Source organism: Sarcophilus harrisii, chromosome 4 (assembly GCF_902635505.1).
Source record: "Sarcophilus harrisii chromosome 4, mSarHar1.11, whole genome shotgun sequence".
NCBI lineage: Eukaryota > Metazoa > Chordata > Mammalia > Dasyuromorphia > Dasyuridae > Sarcophilus > Sarcophilus harrisii.
Genome location: NC_045429.1, coordinates 216,955,934 through 216,979,853, shown reverse-complemented (window position 1 = coordinate 216,979,853; position 23,920 = coordinate 216,955,934). Strand labels below are relative to the sequence as shown.

The 23,920-nt window shown below is 34.8% G+C and overlaps 1 protein-coding gene across 1 annotated transcript in view; it reads right to left on the bottom strand.

The window, feature by feature from the left end:
- The window catches only part of MDN1 (midasin AAA ATPase 1), a 179,374-nt gene extending 155,780 nt beyond the window's left edge, over positions 1–23,594 (bottom strand). The window contains exons 1-5 of the mRNA XM_031964521.1: positions 23,376–23,594; positions 5,445–5,671; positions 2,401–2,625; positions 1,317–1,424; positions 998–1,190 (exon numbers count right to left, since the gene is read on the bottom strand). Of these exons, the coding sequence (XP_031820381.1) occupies positions 998–1,190; positions 1,317–1,424; positions 2,401–2,625; positions 5,445–5,671; positions 23,376–23,477 (855 nt within the window). The 5' untranslated portion in view covers positions 23,478–23,594. The remainder of the gene's footprint in view (positions 1–997; positions 1,191–1,316; positions 1,425–2,400; positions 2,626–5,444; positions 5,672–23,375) is intronic.
- Between the last annotated feature and the right edge of the window lie 326 nt (positions 23,595–23,920).

The following is a 23,920-nucleotide window of genomic DNA, read 5'->3' as shown; positions in this document are numbered from 1 at the left end:
GTAAAGAATGCTTGTTACTACAGCACTGAACACAAGTATATAAAAGTCACTTAGAAAATATTGCTTTGCCCAAAAGACTATTAGCTAGTTTATTTCTAAACAAAGATGTGAAAATATCTGCATACTTTATATAGTCTACAATAGCAGAGGCTCAAATGCCTTCAAATATAAAGTTGTGATGATTCAAGAGAAGTGAGACAAAAATTAATCAATAACATTAATTTACATAGTTTTCTATTTGTTTAGAAGCTTAAATTTTTTTTGTTTCTGCCCTCAATGTTTTTCTTTTGGGCCTTTCAGTTCTCTACTTAAGCTACAATGTGCTCCTATGGGATGGAGAAGCTGAGAAAACATAGAAATTAATTTCCAACACAAAATTTCTCAAATCTAACCCTTAAGTGAAAATAAAATTGTTAACAATAATGTCAGGTCAAGACACTAAAATGCTCTGGCCTTTTAGCAGTCAACCTCTCATTGCATATGGAAAGTAGTATCAAGGATACTTCCAATTCATCCCTCTTCCCCATATTCTCCCTTTTTTAAAAAGTAAACTATTTCAGAAACTGTTTTTTTAAATACTTGTCCAAGGAGTCTAAAATCCTCTTGGGGGAAAACTGGTACCATATAATTATCAAATAAAGAGGAACTACCAAAGGCAAAAGAGCAGAGTTCAATTCTACTCCAATTATATCCTCCGGGGCAAAGGATTGAGGATTCTAGGTATCTGACCATTTAGTCTTTCAACAAGTCACCATTGCAAACTAGAGATAATACTTACTGTACTGACTTCTGAATATTGCTAGTTGTAAGAAAATTCTAATACCTCTTCTGAGTATTTCTTTTTCTGATAGTTCCAATTTGCCAAACTATACTAACAAGTCTTTTTAGCTTATATGAATAGAACACAAATCTTGATTAAGGGCAGGACTAATTAATATCAGTCTTAGGAAAGCCATATATTTTAATAAGAGAGATCACAATCACAATCTTTTCCTACCTGCTCTGTGGGTGCCGGATCCTGCCGTAGAAGAACCACTCCACAGACTGCTGTCACATGGGCTGAAAGATCACCAGAAATGATGTGGCCTTGTGTATACTGTTGTTCTTTCTCCCTTTGCCAAAGTGTGGTGTCTGGAGTGACCAGAACCAAGGCTTTTTCCACATCCTGCAGTTGTGCTTCTTCTAACAGCCTAAGGAAAAATCAAGATCTCCATTAGTTATTCTGAAGGAAAAATAACTATGCTTATAATGTTCCTAAAAAAGCTGAATTAATATACTGATATCAACAAGGAAAAAAACCTACAATTTTTACTTACTTAAGCCTGTAATGTATCAGTTCTTCACTGCTGAATATCTTCTTAAGAAAAGATAATTTGTGTTCTTCATTCATTGAAGTAATCAAAGCAAGACAATTTGCAGTGTACCTGGAAAGAAAAAAACAAACTGCATGTTCAAAATTTACTTCATAATTAAGTGGAAATAAAAATCTGCCATAATGAGAAGTAACTATACTTTCAAAACATAAATCTTGGGAAAACTCTATAAGATTAGGAAACAGAAACTGGGACACAACCTCCCTTTGACTGCATGTATAGGGAGCTAAATATTTATATTCTAGGGAGCTAAATATTTATATTCTAAGATGTTCTCCTGATGTGTATTTCCCATAATCCTACCCTACCCCCTTCATCTCTGATAAGTTACTTAAACTTGAGAAAATGGAAGATGAATTTGATATAAAGAACAATCGCATCAAACTGAAATTCTCACAAGATGACCCAAAGGTTCTGTGAAAAAATAATCTATTAGCCCCCACGTACTAGCAGTTTTGGAAAAGTAGGAATCTGTAAGTGTCTGTGTTCGATCCTGGATAGCAGGCCACACCCTCCTCTGCCCTTTTCCATTTGTGCAATTAGACTTGGAAAAACTGAGTTTAGAAAGAAAACTTTAAACCTTGAGGCTCCAACTCCCCTTTACATACCATTGCAATATAATGAAGGATAAAAAAGTAAAACAGTGCTTACCTCTCTGACTTCATCCCTGTCTAAAAATATAATTATTGTCAAGGACAATCTTATGTCCTGCAGTTATGCCCTCGTTATAGCCCCTATCTATCCAAGAATGGTCCTACTACCCTATCTATCAGGACCTGAGCCATAATCTCCAACTTTTAACTTTGAGTTATCCAAGTTAACTCCTCTCTTTGAAGACTAATTGCACTCTTGCTTCTGTATTTTGCTTGCTAAAAAAAATCCTTATAGAAATGGTGTGCCTCAGTTGCTCTGGACTGAATACTTTGGAGGTATATTCCCATTTTGGTCAGCAAGTTTAAACTCTCCACATTAAAAATTAAAAACAATTTCTTCTCGTCTCAGTTTCTCTGTTATTATATTTACATACCAGCGAACTAAAGTGTCATGACTCCTAAGAAGTGGAACACACACACTCCAGTCCCAAAGCTCCCGAAATGCAGACTGATTTTGCTGTAAAAACTTGAAGGCTGCTTCCATTAAGTCCCGCAATTTCATCCGCCGGCGCCCAAAGCGAACAGGATTGGCATCTGAACTTTCCAAGAAGAGTCTCTGAAAGACTGGGAAGGTGTCTTTAAAATATCTCAGGGCAAACCTTTCAAGAGAATACAAGAAAAATACTGTTACCAAAAACTAGAAGCAATATCCAAATCCAGGTCTCTATAGAAGCAACAAAACACAAAACAACATACCATGGGGCAAAGAGCAAAAAAGAAGAGATGAGTTAAAATCAAATATATAAGTCAACATCACCTTTACTCTTCAGGGACCCAAGGAGGATCTTCAAGGAGTAGAAGATCCAATTTCCCATTGATTGGTAATACCTATAGGTTGTGCTTAGTACGGAAAACCACAGAATAAGGAGGAAATACAACTCACCAAACCAAGAAAAAAAATCAGGATGGAAAGGAGACATGACTTACATCATTACTCCGTTTCAAATACTCATCTATAAAACGGGTATAAAATGTCCTTACAACATCCTTGGGATAGACACCAGGGATATTTACAATTTTTTTTTTAACTTAGGAAGAAAATAGTATCAATAAATTATAATACTACAAAGTGTTACCTATATTGTAATTTTGCATGGTGGGAAAAATTATGGTATATTTAAGTTGTTTCCCAACAGAACTGGTTTTAGTTCCTCTATTTCCTAAGGACTATGCATCCTACAATGCAAAGTAAAATCAATATTGAAACAACACATGTAATAAGATTACTTACATATCATGCATGGGTACATGTGTACAATACAAAGATATTTTAAAAACAAATCAAGGTAAGAATGAACAGTAAGGTACATAAGGATATTGCAAAGCATAATGAAAACCCTGCTTAAAGACAATAAAGTGGAACAAAAGATAAAGCACTGGATCCAGAGTCAGGGAGTCCCAAATTCAAATCCTATAGCAAATATTTTTTAGCTACTGTGATTCTGTGAAGGTCTTTTAACCTCCACCTGTCCATTTCCTCATTTGCAAAACTGGGATCATAATAGGATCTACCTCACAAGTTGCTGTAAGAATCAAATGACATAATATTTATAAAATACTTTGTAAACATTAAACACTATGTAAATGTTATTGTTGTTAAATCTATCTTATAGATGAGGATTTGGAATAGAGAGTAACGACACCTGTTAAAACTCAAAATAATTCATTATGACAAGCCTCATTCCCATCAAAACTATATCAACAATGCAAAACATACATAGTGAAATAGATTTAAATTTTATGATTCACTGAAACTCAACAGAATAACATGATTTAGAGAAAATAAGGGGAAAAAAATTGATGAAATTTCATATTCATTTATCACAAACATAAAATCTGCAACTACTGAAGAAACAATTTAATAAATTTCCACACTATCCCAAAGAATAATTCTACTTTGTGGAAAGACAATGAGGTTTCATGTTAGTATCAAAACTTCATTTTTACAGAGCTTAATGTAAAATGTATCTGCCAAAAGTAATGAAATAGCAACATGATCAAATATATTTATATTATTCTTTAAATAAACATAAATTATTAAAGCACATGTGGTAAGATTACCACACTTATTTTCATCTCTGTAGATCACACATTCAATATTTTTGCCTTTATATGAATTTCTCTATCTCTACTCTACAGGACCAATTTTTTTCCCTTTCTCTTTTATGGCAAATCTCTCTAGATAAGGATCTTTCTTAAACATGTCAGACTTCTCAATTATTATTCAACTGGCCCAAGAAAAATATGTCAAAACAAGGGTAGCTAAATAGCACAGTAGGTTGAGTACTGGCCTTGGAGAGAGAGGGCCTAAGTTCAAATCCAGCCTTGGATACTTACCCTTACTAGCTGTGTACTCTGGGCAAGTTACTTACCCCCAATTGCCTCATTAAAAAAATAATAGAAAAAGTATGTCAAAATGTTAAGAGATGTTTTATAGTGCTATTTATGAATAGACATCCTTCTTACAAAAAATATTAATAATATTGCTACACAGAAACAATTTTTTTCATCCCAGAAACTGAAAAACCTTCACATAAATACATTTGCTCCTCAATACTGTGAAGCTCAATTTTGTATCCTTTGTATCCTTTGTATCCTTTCACAAGCTTTCTGTCAATCTGAGAGCAAAATAGTAGAATGCAATTACAAAGTTGTTAGAATGCAATTACAAGATTGGGGTTGAGAGGTAAAGGGAATGAAAATAAAAACTTTATTGAGATTCTGAGATTATCTAGTCCTGTTCATTTATTTTACATTAGGTCATGTCACAGATCAAGTCATCTGCTCCTCAAAACATAATTATAAAATGTAAAAATCCAATATAACATATTTAACCTGGTTATCTTTATATATGTATAAATTCATGCAACAAATATTTACTAAATATTTGCTGAAGATAAGGCTTATTGCTAAGTAATGCAAGACATACCAAGATACAACTTCTGACTTTATGGAACTTACAATGGAGAAGACAGAGAGAAAAAAATATGAAAGTCTCTGTTCTCAAGTAGGTATTCTACCAGGGAATACATAAATATAATATGAAATAAGGAGTGAAGGGAGCAACACACAAGTCAAAGTATATATTTTAAGAGTCAATAAAAAAAGTAGGTCCAGCAGGCATAAGGGTAAAAGATAAAAGTTATGAGAGAAGGGGGTGGATAAAGAAAAGAATTTCAGAATTCTAGATTTGAAAGGTGGACATAATCCATCTTTATATGTTATATAGTCAGTTCTTTCCTCAAAACCAGAATCAAGAGATTCTGGTATTATTTTGTTTATTTTTCAATTATTAAGTTATTATTATTACGCCTTTTTTGGTATCTTTTTTTTTTTTAAAGAATATTCGTCTGCTATCCAAGAAGGAATGAGTCCAAACATCACAGAAAAAAATTCATAGAATAAAAGCATTACTCACGGAAGGACATCAGGATGGCTACTGATGAGTTTACTCATGGCCACACACAGCCTTTCATGTAGATCATGGTTGATCTGACCTCCAGCTTGGATGGCTTCCCTATTTCTTTCGAGCAAATCCAAGAGAATTGGTCGAAGCTGACGACCAATAACAACAGTACATTCTTTATCCAGAAGCAATTGGGATAAAGTACTAAGAATACATTGACGATCTTGCCGAGTCCATGTCTAGGAGAGAAAAAAAAAAAAAAAAAAACAACCTAGTTTTTAATAACATGTTTGCACCAAGTCAACCTTCCACTGCCTAAAGAAATTAAGTAAACTGTTTTCCAAATTTCAAAAGTGAATCCAACTAAGGAAAACTAATAAAATTGTCTTACATAGAGCTTTGTTATCTTGCCGAAATTAAATTTTTCTAACACTAATCTCCATTATTGATAAAAATCATCTGTCCAATTTTGAAGTGAAACAAAAGCAGATTAAATTCATACTGCTTTGCTCACAATGATCCTATGAAGTTATAGCATGTTTTTATGTCCCCTATTTCACAAAAGGGCAAACTGAGGCTAAAATATTAATTAACCTACCCAATATCACATTCTGATTTCCTGAGAGGTAGGCAGAGAGGAAGGAAGCAAAAACTCATTACCCTTTTCCTCTTACATTCTGAAGGGAATGCTTTAACTTATGTAGGTAATTTTAACTTCAGATGCTTTTTTTTTCCTTCAAAGACCTAATTAGAATGTCTAAGATATAAAAATGTAGGAGAAAATAATGCTCAATCTGAGCATTAATGTCAACCTGAAAGAAATACAAAATAGCTAATTACAGAATATCTATCCTCTTTCCAACTATTAATACAAATGTTACAAATCAAGTTCTTGTGTTATAAAAGATTACAGTGTGTTCTAATGGAAAGAATTTATTATTTGGTTGGAAGTAAAGCAAAGTGTATATAAATAGAGATTTAAAATTTCATATTCAATCTTCTTTGTTATACTGTGAAGAATCATTATATTGGTATTTGCTAAGTTTAGAATAGAAACTTTAAAAAAAAAAAAAAGATAGCATCAATTTAAAAGAGTTCTCCATTTACTTAACATTAATTCAAAAATAATTTATTATATGCCAGATACTGTGACAGACCCTAGGAATAAAAAGATATAAATGCAGTAGTTCTTGCCTTCATAAAGCTTACATTATTAATCTATCCTATATGAAACTGTAAAGAATTGATCATTGCCAGAAAAAGCTACTTTCTAAAAGGTCGAGTCATACTTCTTTGAAGTGAGATTTGGAATGGAATTTTATTTCTAAACTCTTTTTTAGGTCCCTGAAATAATATGACTATCACAGAAGCTCAAATAGTTAAAATTTCCAGAAAACATCAAGTAACCTTGAAATGCTAGGGCAAGGTTGGTAGCTTTATCAGGATCAACATCTTATGTAGTATGACTTTTGTAATACAGATGACAAACTGCCAAGTACTCATTTCACTCACTCAAACACATCTTAAGCATCTGCTCTGTACCAGGTCACCATTTAAGAATCATATTACCAGTCCTACACATGCTAGACAAGCCCTATCTAATCTGCCAGAATTCCCTAAGCATCCGATTCAATTTAACAAACATTTATCAAGTGAAGCACTATGCCACATTCCAGGTATGCCAACAAAATCTCTCAGAGACCTTACATTCTTCTTGAGAAGGTTAGAGAAGGAAGTAGTAGAATACATACACACAACAAATATGCAAATACCGGTAATCTGAGTAGGGCCAAAACCCAAACTGTGGCATAAAGAAAGGCTTTTGGTACAAAGGAGTTCTTTAGTATACCAGTTTGGGAAAAACTGAGAGTCATTCAAAAAAGCTATCTCCAAGTTCAATGCATATCAGTATTTCCTAAACTGGTCATAGGGGATGGAGTGGCAAAAATTCATTGATTCTCAATCCTTTCTAAAAAGTTAAAAAAAAAAAAAAAAGACATTTCTACAACTCAGAATTATTAGCTCTTATCCTCTAATCTGCAACAGATTTGCCTTTGGCATTCCAGTCCAGAAAAGGAGAAAAAAAAACCCAAAACTCCTGCCAAATATTGAAACCAACTTCTATCCCCCACCCTAGACCAAGAGGTGGGATAAGTACAAATGTTAAATTTACTACCATGCTTGTTTGCTGGTATGGCTCAAATGTTTCTCAGTGATGAGGGAAGGCCTGATTGAGAGGAGGGGCAGGAAGAAAAATGATTAGCATAAAGTCATCAATAAAGCTTAAAAATATATTAGCAACAGCTACCAAGAAAACTACTTGTACTTATTTCAAAAATCTAAAAAAAAAAATTGAATTGGCAATTGCCAAATTCAATCAAATTCAGCAAGCATTAAACAAGTTCTATATTTTCATGCATATAGTATATGTTCTCTTTTCATGCAACATAAACCAAGTCTTACCTAGCCTTCAATACCCAAACTCAAATTTCATATTATCTGTGAAGCACTGGCACTCTGCCTCCATCTCCCTGATCTTTCTCCCTATTGTATAAATTTTTATACAATTAATTCCTCTTATCTACATATCATTCAGTTTGACACAATTAGAAGCTACCTTCTAGCCTTCACTAATAGTTTCCTATATGTCAGTTATCAATGAGAATGTTAAGATCTCTTAATCATGCATTATTTCTCACTAGAAATAGGGAAGGGAATAAAGGGAAAAATCTAGGTGATGGGGAAAAATAGACATCAATAATAATTTTTTTTTTTTTTTAATAGGGAGATCCAAAAGAAGAGAGGGTTTGGAGATAAGTTCAATTTTGAGGATGTCTCTAGGACATCCTGAATGAAATATACAATGAGTAAGTGGCAACATGTGACTGAAGCCTAGGGCAAGATGTCTAAATCTGAGTCACCTGCTTAGTAACTATATTTAAATCCTTGGAAGCTAAAAACATTGCTGATGGAAAATATATAGACAATAAAAGAGAATCTATGGCAAAATCCTGGCAAAACCCCACAATTTGGAGATATGGATGATGAATGACAAAGATCCTGAGATTCAAAAGAATGGAAACTCTTTGAGGGTATTTTTTTCCCCCCTTAAAAATTCCCTTCTGACAAGTGGCAGACACTTCATAAATGTCCGTTGACTAATTCTTGCCACATGAGCAGCAACTGAAGAAATCCAGAGCATTTGACCTAGAGGATGAAAGAGGTGTAGAGAAAAGAGCCATCTTCATTTAGCTGAAAAGAAGAGTAATCATTACCCTTTGTTCTATTTCTCTCTAGAATGCAAAACTAGGAAACAATGGGTAGAAGTTGCAAAGAAGCAAATTTAGACTAGATATAACAAAGAACTACTTCAAAATTAGAGCTGTTTTTTTTCAGCTGGAAGTAAATTCCTAAGGTTGCAGGACTTCAAATGAACCACCATTAGGCAGCACACTAAGGAGAAGATTCTGGATTCTGATTTGTGTATGGGTTGCCCTTCATTAGGTTCTTTCCATCTCTGATTCTATTATCCTATGAAGGGCAATACTTATTGTACAAGTCAATACAATAACTGATCTTATTTTTTTTTTCTTGTGTAGGGAAGATAAGATTAAAATATAAACTTCTTGAAGGCATGGTCTCCATAAAAGTATTTATTGGTTGATTGGTAGACTGGTAGACTGGTTTGTGATACTGTATGGACAAAGTCTGTGTGTTAAATTCATCTTTGTAATTTTTCACTTTTAGCCATGATTTGCATTTTCTTTTGAAAGTACAATGAACTAGGAAGCAAAATTGATTTATTTGATATGACTTGAAGTAGACATTAGATCAGAACCATCACCCTGGTGATTAATCCACAATTTGGCACTTCCAAATCAATTTCTCCCTACAGATTTCTTCTGACTGAAGCTAAAATTCAAGAACTTCTAAGAATGAATAATCAATCTGTTCACTGAGGTAGTAAACACAGACCTCCAGATAAGATGTGGTTTTATTGACATTTCTCTAAGTGGTTGTAGCTCCTGAGTTATATGGGAGAATGGGACAAGGAGACACAGTTGTTATAAGAAGCAGTGTTAAAATGCTACACCACTCCTGCCAACTTAGGCTCTCCTCATCCAGAAGTATGCAAGTAATAGCAGGATGAGCATCTATCATAATTGTTGTAGAATAGATTTGTTTTGAGGGGAAAATTTCAACTCAATGATTTGGAAGGGGGAAATTGGTAAAGGCCTAATGACATTACACTTTATAAAAGCCATCTTCAAAGGAACTAGGAATGTTTAGCTAAAAGAGAAGATTCTGACATCATTGATTATAAATGCTCCCTCTAGTTTGGCAATTGTTAATGCTGTAAAGTTACCTATGCATATATCCTGTAAATAAAAGGCTATTAAATTAAAAAAAATTTTTTTTTTAAAAAATGCTTCCTCTAATAATGGAACTCAAAATTTATCAACATCTTCTCTTTTTGTAAAATTCTTTCTCCTTTCTCCTAACATCAAAAGAACACCAGTAAAACACAAGATCCAGGTTGTCTACCAGTTTTTCCCTTACCACATAAGCAGCATTTAGCTTTTTTAAAATCATGTGTCTATGGCCTATGTTTGGGGTTCTTATTCATAGGAATTTGTTAATAGTCTACTTATGACCCCTGAGTTATGCTCATTTTTAATTCCTCAGATACAACAGTAGTGCCCCCATGAAAGTTGTTACAGGATGCTGGTAGAACAGCATTATTAAAAAAAAAATGTATTTATTGTTTCTGGGAGAAGTTTGGAGGTCATTAAAGGAGTTCTGAGATTTATCAGAGGTAATCCAACCTGAAAGATACCTTTTTTGCATAATGCAAAAAACCTAAAGTCCTAAGTATAAGGTGGAATGTGATACCTGAGGAAATAAGCGTGTTTCTCTTCTGTAAGGGATGGGCTGGACAGTTTTTCAGATTTCATCATTATACAATTCAGATTTCATTAATTATACAATTCTTTTGGTAATATATAAGAACAATGAAAAAAATCATAACATATGACTTAATAAAGGATGTTCATTTTGCAGAAACTCATTAAAGATAACTTGAGACTAAATCGGGATCCCAGAAAAATAGATGGCAATCACATGCAATAGGTACATCATCAGGTTTTGAAATCTGTATTTTAGAATCAAAGGGATGGGAAAATATCCTTTTTTGAAACATGTAAAAACCTCTACAGTGGAAAAAAAGCAGAATAGAAGTGCCTAAGCAATGATAACATAAATGAAAACAATTAAAAATTAAAATTGAACTCAAATCAAATCCAAATACTGGTTTGTTCTTTAAAATATTTCTCTTGCCTCAAAAATAATAAATTATAAACTTTGTTTAAAATTCTACAAAATATTGTTCACAGCAGCATGTGCATTATTGCTATTTTTCTTCCATTTTTGCACAAGAACCTGGAGACAAAGGTTTATAAAAAAAAATTCAATATCAAGAGAAGTAATGAAAAATGCAAATGAAGGAGGCCTAGCTATACCAGACCTAAAACTAAAAGTAGCATTCATCAAAACCATTTGGTACTGGCTAAGAAAAAGAGTAATTAATCAGTGGAATAGGTTAAATTCACAAGACACAATAGTCAATGACTACAGTAATCTAGTGTTTGATAAACTCAAACACCCCAGCTTCTGGGAAAAGAATTCATTATTTGACAAAAATTTTTACATCCAAAGGTTCTGATAAAGGCCTCATTTCAAAAAATATATAGAGAATTGACTCAAATTTATAGGAATACAAGCCATTCATTCTCCAATTGATAAATGATCAAAGGATATGAAGAATTTTCAGATGAAGAAATTAAAACTATTTCTAGTCATATGAAAAAATGCTCTAAATCACTTCTGATCAGAGAAATGCAAATTAAAACATCTCTGAAGTACCACTACACATCTCTCAGATTGGCTAAGATGACAGGAAAAGATAATGACAAATGTTGGAGGGGATGTACAAAAACTGGTTCACTAATACATTGTAAATGGAACTGTGAGCGGATCTAGACATTCTGGGGAGCAATATGGAACTATGTTCAAAGGGCTATCAAACTGCATCCAGCAGTGTCTCTACTGGGCCTATATCCCAAAGAGATCACCAAAAAAAGGGGGGGGGGGGAAGGACCCAAATGTGTGAAAATGTTTGGAGCAGCCCTTTTTGTAGTGGCAAGAAACTAGAAACTGAGTGGATACCCATCACTTGGAGAATGGTGTATAAAAAAGTTACGGTGTATAAATGTTATTATTCTATAAGAAACAATCAGCAGGATGATTTCAGAAAGACCTGGAGAGAATTACATAAACTGATGGTAAGTGAAATGAGTACACCCAAGAGAATATTGTACAAGGCAACAAAAGTTTATGTGATGATCAGTTATGACAGATGTGACTCTTTTCAACAATAAGATCATTAAGGCCAATTCCAATAGACCTGTGATGGAGAAAGCCATCTTCCCAGAAAGAGGAGAGTGGGGGACTGAACATGGATCATAACATTTTTCATAATTTTTCTTGTTGTTTGCTTGTTTTTTGTTTTCTTTCTCATTTTTTTTCTTTTTGATCTGATTTTTCTTTTGCAACATGGATAATTGTAGGAATATATATAGAAGAATTGTACATGTTTAACATATTGGATTACTTGCTGCCTAAGGAAGAGAGTAAGGAGAAGGGAAGGACAAAAATGTAGAACAGAGTTTTGCAAGGGTGAAAGCTAAAAACTATCTTTGCATATATTTTGAAAATAAAAAGCTAAAAAAAAATCATTCAGCAATATAATAACCCAAATGATAATCAGAATTCAATATTCTAACATTTGATATCCTTCTCTGAATTTTAGCTTTCTTATCTCTTAGGATTAATTTTAAGGTCTTCAGCCAAGATGATTCATAAAAACAAAGCAATTTGAATGAATATATAAAGTATTTTGGCATCCAGGCTTAAAGGCTCCAAAAGATTGAATAGAGGAATTTTGGGGAGAAGGGGAGGAGAAATAATGATTCTATTTCATTATTGATAAAAAGAAATGGAACCAATTCTTGCTTTATAATCTCTTTTTTAGCAAGGTGTCTGGTACATAATAAATGTGCATCCAATAAATGCTTGTTTCCTTGCTTTCTTTTTCTTCAATTAAGTTATACTTAAGAAATTATTAAAAGAAATTATCCAGAACTGATTAACATTGCTCATCTATATAAAATAATCTAGTTACCTAGCCAGACACTTTCCCTTCCACCTTACCTTCCAAGCAATCTCAGGAACCTAGAAACTCATCACATGATGCTAAGTGAAGTGAGTAGAACCAAGAGAACATTGCACACAGCAACAAGATTATGTGATGTTCAACTCTGATGAACATTTCAATTTTTCAACAATGAGGCGATTCAGGCCAATTCCAATAAATTTGTGATGGAGAGAACTATCTTCTGTGGGAACTGAATGTGAATTACAATATAGTATTTTCACCTGTTTTCATTGTTGTTTGCTTATTTCCTTTCACCTTTTTTAAATTTTTTAATCTTATTTTTCTTGTACAGCACGATAAATGTGGAAATATATATATAGAAGAATTGCACATGTTTAATCTATATTGTATTACTTGCTGTCTAGGGAAGAGGATGGAAGAAAGGGAGGGAGAAAAGTTTGGAATACAGCGTTTTGCTGAGGCATCAATGTTGAAAACTATCTTTGCACATATTTTGAAAATAAAAAACTAATATTAAAAAAAATGATGTTTGTATAGATACATATCCATGATAGCAAGCAAAGAATTATAAGTCAGAATAATCAACAAAAGGCAACTAAGAAAAGATGTCTTAAAAGCATTAAAATGAAATCTTCCAGAAACAGTATTTAGTTGACAATTCACTAAAAGGACTCTGAATCACTTTAGTGATTGAATGATTCATAATAATAGAACTGTTAGGGTCTGTTTAGTTTTTTTTTTTTTTTTGCTATGATTATCTCACATTAAATTTCTATAATTTGTTTTGATTTGTTATCAATTTAAGTGCAGCTAAAAATGATTACTTTAGTAAAAAAATAATAGTTAAAAAAATTAATTCGATAGCTACCCATATATAACAGAGTCCTAAACTTGGAGCCCTGTGGATCTCAATCTAAATCTAATCATTAATTCAATAGTGTGACTATAGGCTTATGTTCTCAAGCCTCAATTTCCTCATCTATACAAAATAGGGATAATAACAAAATGAAGTACTTTCTTCCCAGAACTATTCTGTTGTGAGGCTCAAATGATATATGTAAAATGTCAACTGTGATTAAAATAAGCAATGAAGTCTTATTAAGCCCTACTGATTCAAAAGGAAAATATTTTCCATTATTTAAAAAAAAAAAAGATTGACAATCTCTTTATTCTCTGAATTAAATGACCTAGATTCAAATAAGGACATTACAACAAAAATAGATACTTTTAAATAATTTTCCTTTTTGTTTTTTATTTTGACCTTGACACATACCCAGAAATATGAACATTTTCATATAAAGAACAGAAAAAGATAACTTTGATACTGAGAATCTATTTCATATAACTTCTTTTTTAAAAAAAAGTAGGCAATAAATGCAAGTTTCAAATATATTCTGTTTCTGTGTCTATGAATTTTGTTCTGTTCTCTTCTATGCATTTTGCTAAATGATTCAGACTCCTTTCTTTTCCTTTTTTTTTTTTTTGGCACTGCTGTCACTATTCTGTTTTCCCTCCACCCCCACATAACAAGTATAGTCAAATAAGACTCATCCATATATTGATCATAAAGTTCAAATACTCTGAAAATGAAAATATTGTTGAAGAATGCCAAGAAATCATTTTCACATTAGGGAGAAAACTCCCTAAGAAGCTACCACTCACAAGAGTATGTTGAAATATTACCATTTGCCCCTCCCCCCCAAAAAAGCTAAAGTAACCATATGACTTTTATTTTTCAGAACTGATGAATTACATTGGGGGCTCAAAGTAGGGAGAAAAAAAAAAGGCAAGGACACAGAACAGAGAAAACTGCTTCCCAAAAGTAGCTTCTTACAGGCTTCCCTGAAGACCTCCTGCCATCCCTCCCACCTCTAGGATTGTAGGTAACCCTGGACTATGCTAGAGTCTAAGCTTATCTTAACCTCCTAGTTAAGTTCAGAAAATCTTGTTTCAACTCTTGTTGAAAAATCTTTCCAAAATGTATGACTATAATGAATTTTCTTCCTTTACTAAACAGGCAATACACAATATAAATAAATCTTTATTTGATGTATACTGCTCAATGCTTTCAACCACATGTGAAATAACTAGAGACAACCTAGGATGTCACAATGTCAGCACTGGTCATCACTGTCAAACTAGTGTGTAAGATCAGAAGTAGTACTTCTTGAATACTCAAGTACTTGAAAAAAACACTCACAATACTAAATTTTTTCACAATTTAAAGGACTTTATAGCTTATAAACTCCCCCCCCCCCAATAACAAATCTGTGAGGTAGTCAGACTAAACATTATTCCCCATTCCCCAATTGATAAATGACAGTTTTCAAAAGAATCCAAAAGTCACGTGGAAAAAATGCCACAAGAGAAGTGCATATGAAATTAACTGAGATTCTACAAATTGTCAAAAATTAAGAAAAGAAAAATGACAAATATTGGAAGAATTGTGAGAAAAACAGGTGCATTGATGCATTCTGGACTAAGAATTGGTCCAGACATTCTGGAAAGCAATTTTAGAATAATACCCCAAAAGGTAACTAACAATGAGTTGATTAGAGAAATGCAAACTAAAACAACTGAATACCACCTAATAACTATCATATTGACTAAGATGACAAGAAAAGATAATTGCTGGAGAGAATGTGGGAACACTGGGACACTATAATGCATTGTTGGAGTTGTGAAACTAATCCAGCCATTCTGGAGAACAAGTTAGAACTATATCCAAAGGACTATCAAACTATGCAGGCTACCAAACTACATAGTCTTTGATCTAGCACGGTCACTACTAGGTCTGTGACTCAAAGGATCATAAACGAGATCCATAGATGCTAAAATGTTTGTAGCAGCTTTTTGTGGTGGCAAGAAATTGGAAATCGAGTAGATACCCATCAATTAGGGACTGGCTAAATAAGTTATGGTATACAAATATAAAGGAATATTATTGTTCTGTAAGAAATTATGAACAAGCTGATTTTTAGAAAAGCTTAGAAAGATATACACGAACTAATGCTGAGTGAAGTGAGCAGAACCAGGAAAACACTGTACATAACAGCAAGATTATGTAATGATCAATTAGCTCTTAGCAATATAATGATCCAAGACAATTCCAATAGACTTGGGATGGAAATCTCATCTGCACCCAGAGAAAGAACTATGAAAACTGAATGTGGATCAAGGCATACCATTTTCACTTTTTGTATGCTTTTTCTTTCTCATGATTTTTCTCTTTTGTTCTAGTTTTTCTTTCATAACATGATTAATATGGAAATATGTTTTAAATGATTGTACATATATAAATTACAATATCACTTGCTGTCTTGGGGAGGAGAAAGGAGAAAAAATCTGGAACACAAAATCTTACAAAAATGAATGTTGAAAACTTTTCTTTACATGTAATTGGAAAAATAAAATACTATTGAAAAAAATAACTAGCAGGAAATACCTTTTGACCCAGAAAAACAAGACCTTTTTACCCAAAGAAAGAGGACAAGGCCTCATATGTACAAAAATAGTATCTAGCTGCTTTTTTGGCAAAAAAAAAATTAGAAACTAAAAGGATGACTATCAACTGAGAAATAGTATAGAATTAAGGGGAAAAAAACTACTATGCATAAAAAATTATGAAAGGGCTAGTTACAGAGAAACCTGGAAACACCTGTTGAAATGAATGCAAAGTGAAGTAAATAGAAAAAAAGAGAACAATTTACCCAACAATACAAAAGCAAATAATTTTTTAAGATTCAAGAACACTAATCTATTTAGTGATGAACCATGACTCCAGTAGATCAATGATGAAAGCATGCTAACCACTCCTTGATGATGATGGACACTAGGTATAGAGAATAAAACATAAATTTCTGGACATGGTCTTTGAGAGAATTTGTTTTCCTTGATTATGCACATTTGTTATAAGGGTTTGGTTTTGTTTTTTATGAAAGTGAGAGAAAAAGTAAATTCTTGTTAATTGAAAAACAAAATTTTTGAGAAATTTTAAAAGAGAAAACTGATCTAGCTCTTGTAGAAAAAGCACTGGTCTTGGAGTAAAACAAACAAAAAATAATAGTTACTGATTACAAAGTACATGAAGGTGAGAACATTTCCTTTTTTTCTTTCACCAGTACCTTGCCAAAAGTTGCACTAAAGTTTTCAGTTATATTCCTGTCTCTAGCCCTTTGTCAGCTTGGCAAAGCTAAGCAAAACAAATCACTTGAGCTTTCTGAGAAGCAGCTTCCTTATCTTTAAGATACGATGATATAACCTGGACTACATAGTCCAGTGAAAAAAGATTGCTTTGTACACCCTTGAATGTACTATTAAAGTGAACTGTCTTAAATGATTTGACTTTTGTTAGCCAATGGCAGTCATATTTCAAACCCAAGTCAGTTATTTCTTAAACATCTATTTGTTTGTTTTTCTTATCTTAAGAAATAAAGGCTGCATCCGGAATCTGAGGACCTCTGTTTGAGGCCACTTGTTACCTGGGTGCCTCCAGGGAAATCATTTGCCCTTTCTACCCTTCAGGTTCCTAGCCTGTAAAATGAGGAAGATGTACCACAAGCTCTCCATGATCACTCTCAATTCTAAATCTATTATTCTTTATTGACCTATAAATGTAGAGAAACAAAAAAGAACTCTAAAGAATATGTGAGTGGAGATGAGGCCAAATCTATACTGGATTGGTATAGGCCAGACACCACAGCTGATGCACATTTTTATGAGTTGCTATGGCTACAAGTGGCCACAGCAAGTTGCTATAGTTACCTGATAACCAGCCTAAATGAAAAGCCTAGATAAAGACTGGGTCTCATTAGCTAACAGGAAAACACTAGGCCTGTATTATAAAGCTTTTCCAGAGTGATAGAGCCTGCAAGAATTTTTTTTAACAGGAATAATCTCCTAAGAATCTGAAGGTGGATGATCCAGTCATAGATGCAAATAGATAAAGCAGGCTAAAGCCTTCTGACAATTACAGCCTGATTATAATTCAATTTCAAATAAATGCTATTTAATTAGGCAAATATTAAACATCTATTAGCAAAGGTCTGAGGGAAGATACAAAGATTAAATAAAACAGACTGTATCCTCCAGCCTTCAAGTAGTTCAACTGAAAGGATAGGGAGGGGGAGTGGATTACAAATAAAACAAATAATCAGCTGGTGTGATGACAATATAGGTTTTATCAGGACTTGGGTAAACTCTCTAAGATCCTTTCCAGCTCTAAATCTGTGGTATTGTAATTCTATGATTGCTAACCACCTATCTCCTATGAAAAGAAACAAGGAACTTCTGGATGTCAGGTTTATCCTGATTATCGGAAAAAAGGGAAAGGGGAACCCATAGACCTTCTAGCTTCACTTGAAAGGAGCAACCGTCTGTAGTCATGGACAAATTCTTTAGCTGTGACATGAAACCATCTCCTATGAATCCTACAAGCTCCTAGATTGAGTTGAAATCATATGCCTAAAACTACATTTATTTCATCATTAACATGTTGCTTCTTGTATTAACTCAACTGTCAGATGAGTTCATACGGTGCCCTTTCTTTAACAGGGCTCTTGGGGTTGAATTTTCCTTCCAGGTTTTATTCTGCTCCAAAATGAATTTTAACTATGCCTTCCCCCAATTAAAAAGTAATTTTTCCCCTCTCATTTTATCTACCCAATCCAAAACAAACAAAAATTAAAAAAACAAATCATTACAACAAGTATGCATATTAAAGCAAAACAATCCCCTCAAGTAGGCAACATCCAAAAACATGTCTCATTTTGCATCTTGAACCCATCACTACTGTCAGGAGATGGGGTAGCAGGTTTCAGATAAAATATTTCAATATAGCAGTAAACCCAGGCTTAAAATCTGTTATCCATTAAAAGAAATTAATCTAACAGAGGCTGAAATGGCAATTTGTTTATATTCAATTAAAAACTCTATTTTCCATTACTAAACATGAATAGTAATGGTTAAATCTATTTTTCTACGATCTCTTTACCTCCCCTTAGGCTTGACTGAATTTTTTTTAAAGAAGGCCTAATGGAATTGCTTTTTAGGAGCAAGTCAATAGAGATCCAACTTGTACCTTCCATCAACGTGAAAACCACTGTGTATTGAGGACACTAAAAGTAGTCACACAAATCTTTTTCATATGCCAATATGTGCTACACAGATATGCCATAGTTCTATATGTATCCACAGCAAAACCAAATTGTGCTTAATAAAAGTTAAGTGGAAAACTGTACTGAGCTTATTATTTCCATGTGTATTTAAGATATATATGAACCTTAACGGCCATTATTTAACTTGTGAAGCAATTGTTCAAATCAATAAATTAACTAGACCCCCTTCTGTGCACAGGGTATTGAGAGCCATTTTCTATATAGAAACAATTCATCTAATTGAGAAGCCAAGTCAAACACAAAGTTAAATAATAAAAGATTTAACAGTTCAAGACAATAATAGAATAGCTATCACAAAGCAATATATGATTAATAGTCACAGGAACTACACAGATAATAACTATTAGATTAGAGGGAGAAATTCACTTTTCTGTTAATGACATTTCTCACCATTTTCCCAATCATTTCTGACTCCTCAAGTTTAATGTCATAAAGCCCAGTCTATACTTAGAAATGCATCTCATGTTAGTCATTTACGCTGTCTGACCTCAATTGGTCTCTAAAATGACAATTATTTTATTCTTTTAACTTTCTAAACTTTAAGGATAGGAGCAGGACCTATGATTTCATTGATATAGAGAACTCCAGGGTGAAGACATTCCCTCTACTAATTGTTTTAGCATCTTTTCTGTAACTCAACTCTCTTCAATTACTCAGAGCAGGACTCCTCACAACAGCTTTATGTTTACACAGCTCCAGGTATATAGGTCCATAAAAGAGGTATACAAACCAAACATTATAGCTGTGTGATCCTGGGCAAGTCACTTAACCCCAATTGCCTCAGCAAAAAAAAAAAAATAATAATAATAAAAAATTAAACACTTATTGACAATAAGATATAATTTCATGACTCCCACATTCAGTTACATGACTCACAGTTTAAGAAGATTTGATGTAAAACAATGAGAAGTTAAATGGCCTCTTCAGAGTCACATACACAGTATACATCACAGGCAAAATTTGAATCCCAGTCTTTCTGGCTACAAAAGATAACTTTCTAGCTTATGCCACAATGCCTCTATTTAAAGAGTTCTACAATTTCAATAGATATGATGGAAAGAGCCATCCAGAAAGAGAGAACTATGGAGACTGAAAGTAGATCAAAGCATAGTATTTTCAACTTCGTTGTTTGCTTGTTTTTTTTTCTTTCTCATAATTTTCCCTTTTGATCTGATTTTTCTGGTGCAACATGATAAATGTGGATATATGTTTAGAAGAATTGCACATGTTTAATCTATATTGAATTTCTTGTTCGGAGGGAGAGGGGAAGGAAAAAAGAAAAATTTGGAATACAAGATTTTGCAAGGGCGAATGCTGAAAACAATCTTTACGTGTATTTTGAAAAAAGCTATTACTGTTTTTAAAAATAAAAATAAAGAGCAGCTAGGTGGCGAAGTGGTTAGAGCTTCAGGAAGACCCGAGTTCAAATCTAATCTCAGGCACTTAATACTTCCTAGCTGTGTGACCCCAAGCAAGTCACTTAAGTCCAAATGCCTCAGCAATAAAATAAAATAGAGTTCTAGACATGAATTGTTATGAGTTATTCAAAGGGATTACAAATGTCCTCTTCTTAATTCTCCACCCATCCATCAATATCTTGCCTATTTGAGCTGTGATAATAGATGCCAACCTGAGAATCCCTTCCTCTACTATAAACTTCTCAATTTCTTTACACAACCTATTATCTTTCATTTCAGTCTCAGAAGATGAGGTTACTGTTCTTGTTGGGCAACTCATGGAAAAATCTCCTCTTAGCACCTCTTCTATCATCATACACTCACCCTCTAGCAGCAAGAATACTCAGGTTTCCCCAAATCTAAAAAGCTTTTCTTCAACCCTATTATAATTTTCTTTGTTGTGGCATTCACTGCCAAACTTAAAGAAAAAAAAGGATGCTATTATTCACTGCCTCCATCTCTTCTCTTACTTCTCATTCCTGAAACCCCAGCAATCTAGCTTCTATTCCCATGATTATATTCCCATATAGTATATGACTATACTAGAACACCTCTTTCTCCAAACTACTAATCTTTAGGAAGACAACCTAGCATAGTTTACTTAATATTAAACTTAAGACTCCTAAAGGCTTGGACTTGAAAACATATCCAAATTGATTGTTTCCAAAAAAAAAAAAAAAAAAAAAGCTACAATTTCCTCAACTAAAAAAAAAAAGAAAAAGTGACGACTCATTTGTGATTGGGAGACTATATAAATACTAATTCAGATTCCAAGAGCTAGAGGACTTTTTGGTCTTCACCCTCCAAAATATTATTCACCATTGGGAAACATCCCTCCTCCCACAACAATAAGACATCATCTACCCAAATCTTAAAAGTGGGAGTACCTACCAGGTTCACTTTTTAGACAATTAATTCATCTCTTCTCTATACACATTGAAGCCTGTGGTCAGTTCACCCACCTTCCAGGCTTCATTATGCTCTCTACACAAATAACTCTTAATTATTTATATCTTCACCCCCAAATGCTCCACCACTACCTCCAGTCTCTTTCCATTGCCAAATACCTCAACCACAACATGACCAAAATAAAGTTATTTTCTTCACTCCAAAACCTCGGACTAATCTCTAATAGAACCATCATCCCTTTATTTCTCCCTACTTCACACATCTAATCAATCAGTTGATCTAATTAATCAATTAATCCTATTAATTCTTCTTCAATAATTTTTTTTCCAAATATTGATGTGGATACTACTTCAGTCAATAAAGAATATAAACAAATCCACAATTTGGTTGATGATTTCATGAGCTATCATTAACAACAAAAATCACTACCAGTTGTGGACCAGCCCTTTAAAGATGAGCTTCTCTGAATTCAGCTAGACTGTCCTACCAATAATACAGAACTCATCACCATGTCCATTATTTCCATCTTGACAAGAACTACTAGGGCTTCATATATGATGAAACAGTCTTCAAGAACACAAGCACTTCCAAACTATAATGAGAACAACAGGATATGAATCTAGATCTAACACATCTGTCCACTATCTCTATAACCACACTAAGGGAAGACCTCAAATATTCTCAATAAGACTATTAGGATAACCTCCCAGCTATTTATCCTCTTTATCCTTTAAATCTATGCCAAAATAATCTTCCTAAAATGAATTATCCTTAGAATCCCTGCATGCTATCAAAAATCTCCATTATTAACTAAATTTTTTTTTAAAAAATTCAATGTGGCACTCTAAGCCCTCCTTAACCTGGCTTCAAATAACCATTTCTTTTAGCCTCTTCTAATAATCCTCTTCTCATACTGCATGCGCCAAACAACCTGGACTGTTCTCAATCCTCAAATGGAAGAGGACAAATCCATTTCATATGCCATCATTACACCTAGTTTAGCCTCCTTTCCCCAGCATCCATCCCATCTCCCTCTATAGAGATTTCTCCTTTCCTTTTTGGGTCCAATTGTGGTCTCACCTCTTCCTTTAAATCCATTAAAGTAATCTCCTAGTCAAATAAAAATTTTTGTTTTACATATTTCATTTTTTACATAATCTTTTAATCGGTACTTGTGGATTTCTCCTTTGTACATATCCTCCCTGGTTATCAGATCTGGGCAGTGCCCCGCCCCCATTAGCCGGGTATGCTCCAGAAAAGCAGGGAATGTACCCTCTCTAATTGCCACCGCATCTCACAAGCCTGATTCATGTTCCAGTCTCTCAAAATCACTTCTAATCAGAAAGGTTCCAGCCCACGCAGCTCAACTCCTACCAAGCTTATTGTCTGCATCACGCTCGAAGCACCGATTGCACTTTACAAAATCCTAGAATCGTATTATCTCAACAACTAGGCTGAGGGCTCGTTGCGAATAGGTTTTTCTCTCTCTCTCACTCACACTCACACTCACACACATACGTCAGTAAACATATTTTTGAATCCTCCTCTGGATTAGATAACAGGGAACCAGTATGGTTACATCTTCATAAACTGAAAAGGAGGCGCAGACTGAGCGGGAGGGGAAAGGAAGAAAATGAGCAGAAATCAATCACCATCCCTTAAAAAAAAAAAAGCTGAAGGATACGTATTTGGAAAATGTAACATCCTTCAAGGCTAGGAGCCCTCAACCTCCATTTCGGAAAACAAGTCAGATTTACGTTTATTTGCAGAGACCACGCAGAAAGATACATGACGGAGATCAGAAGAATCGAAAACGCCCCGCCTTAAAGAAAAAGATGACCCCCCTCTCTCCCTCCCTCCGTGTCTGTCTCTCTCCCTCCCTCCCTCCCTCCGTCTCTGTCTGTCTGTCTGTCACACACACACACACACAAAGAGATAAACAATCTCGATCCCCGCAAGCCTACGACGTCAGGTGAGGGAGAGCGGGTCCACACCGCTCCCACCCCATCCTTTCCCTCACACTGCACCCCCCCCACTCCCTCCCGCCGCGTTTCTGGTGCGTATTAGCGCTGAAAGGAGCGGCGGCTCGTCAGGGCCTCTCCTCGCCTAGACCCCCGACATCCCTACCTTAGGGCCTCGGGGGCGGGGCTGCTGACGGAAAACTCACCTGCTTCGTCAGGAACCTGCCAAGCTCGCTGCGGCTCTTTTCGTTCCTGGCGGCAAGGATTCGCAGCGGGGCAGCCGCCAGATCCAGCTGCAGGTGCTCCATGTCTTCAGCACCCGCTTCCCCCCCACACTCCCCGTGAGGGCTCTCACAGCCCGCTGCCCTCCGCCTGATGCCTCAGGCTGCCGACAGCAGCGTGCGCACTATCCCTATGGCACCGCTGCTGCCACCGCCCCCAAGGAAAGCCGCGGCTCCTGGGCAGCCGCACACGTGGGATGAGCACGCGGCCCCCTGCGTCATCCGCCGGCGACGGCGACGTGAGAGGAGAGCGGTGCCGTCACCTTCCAAGGCGGCATGGAGGGAGGGGGAAAAGGTGAACTTTGGGCTACCAAAAGGCCGTTCGTATAGGACTGGGAAGATGGGCACAAAAGCTGGGCCTGAGCACTGCACGAAGATGCTGGACAGAGCTCTCTAAACTGCTCAAAGACTATTTTCCCCCTAAGCCCCGCCCAAGAGGGCCGACTCCGGAAGGTGCGGTGCACGCCGGA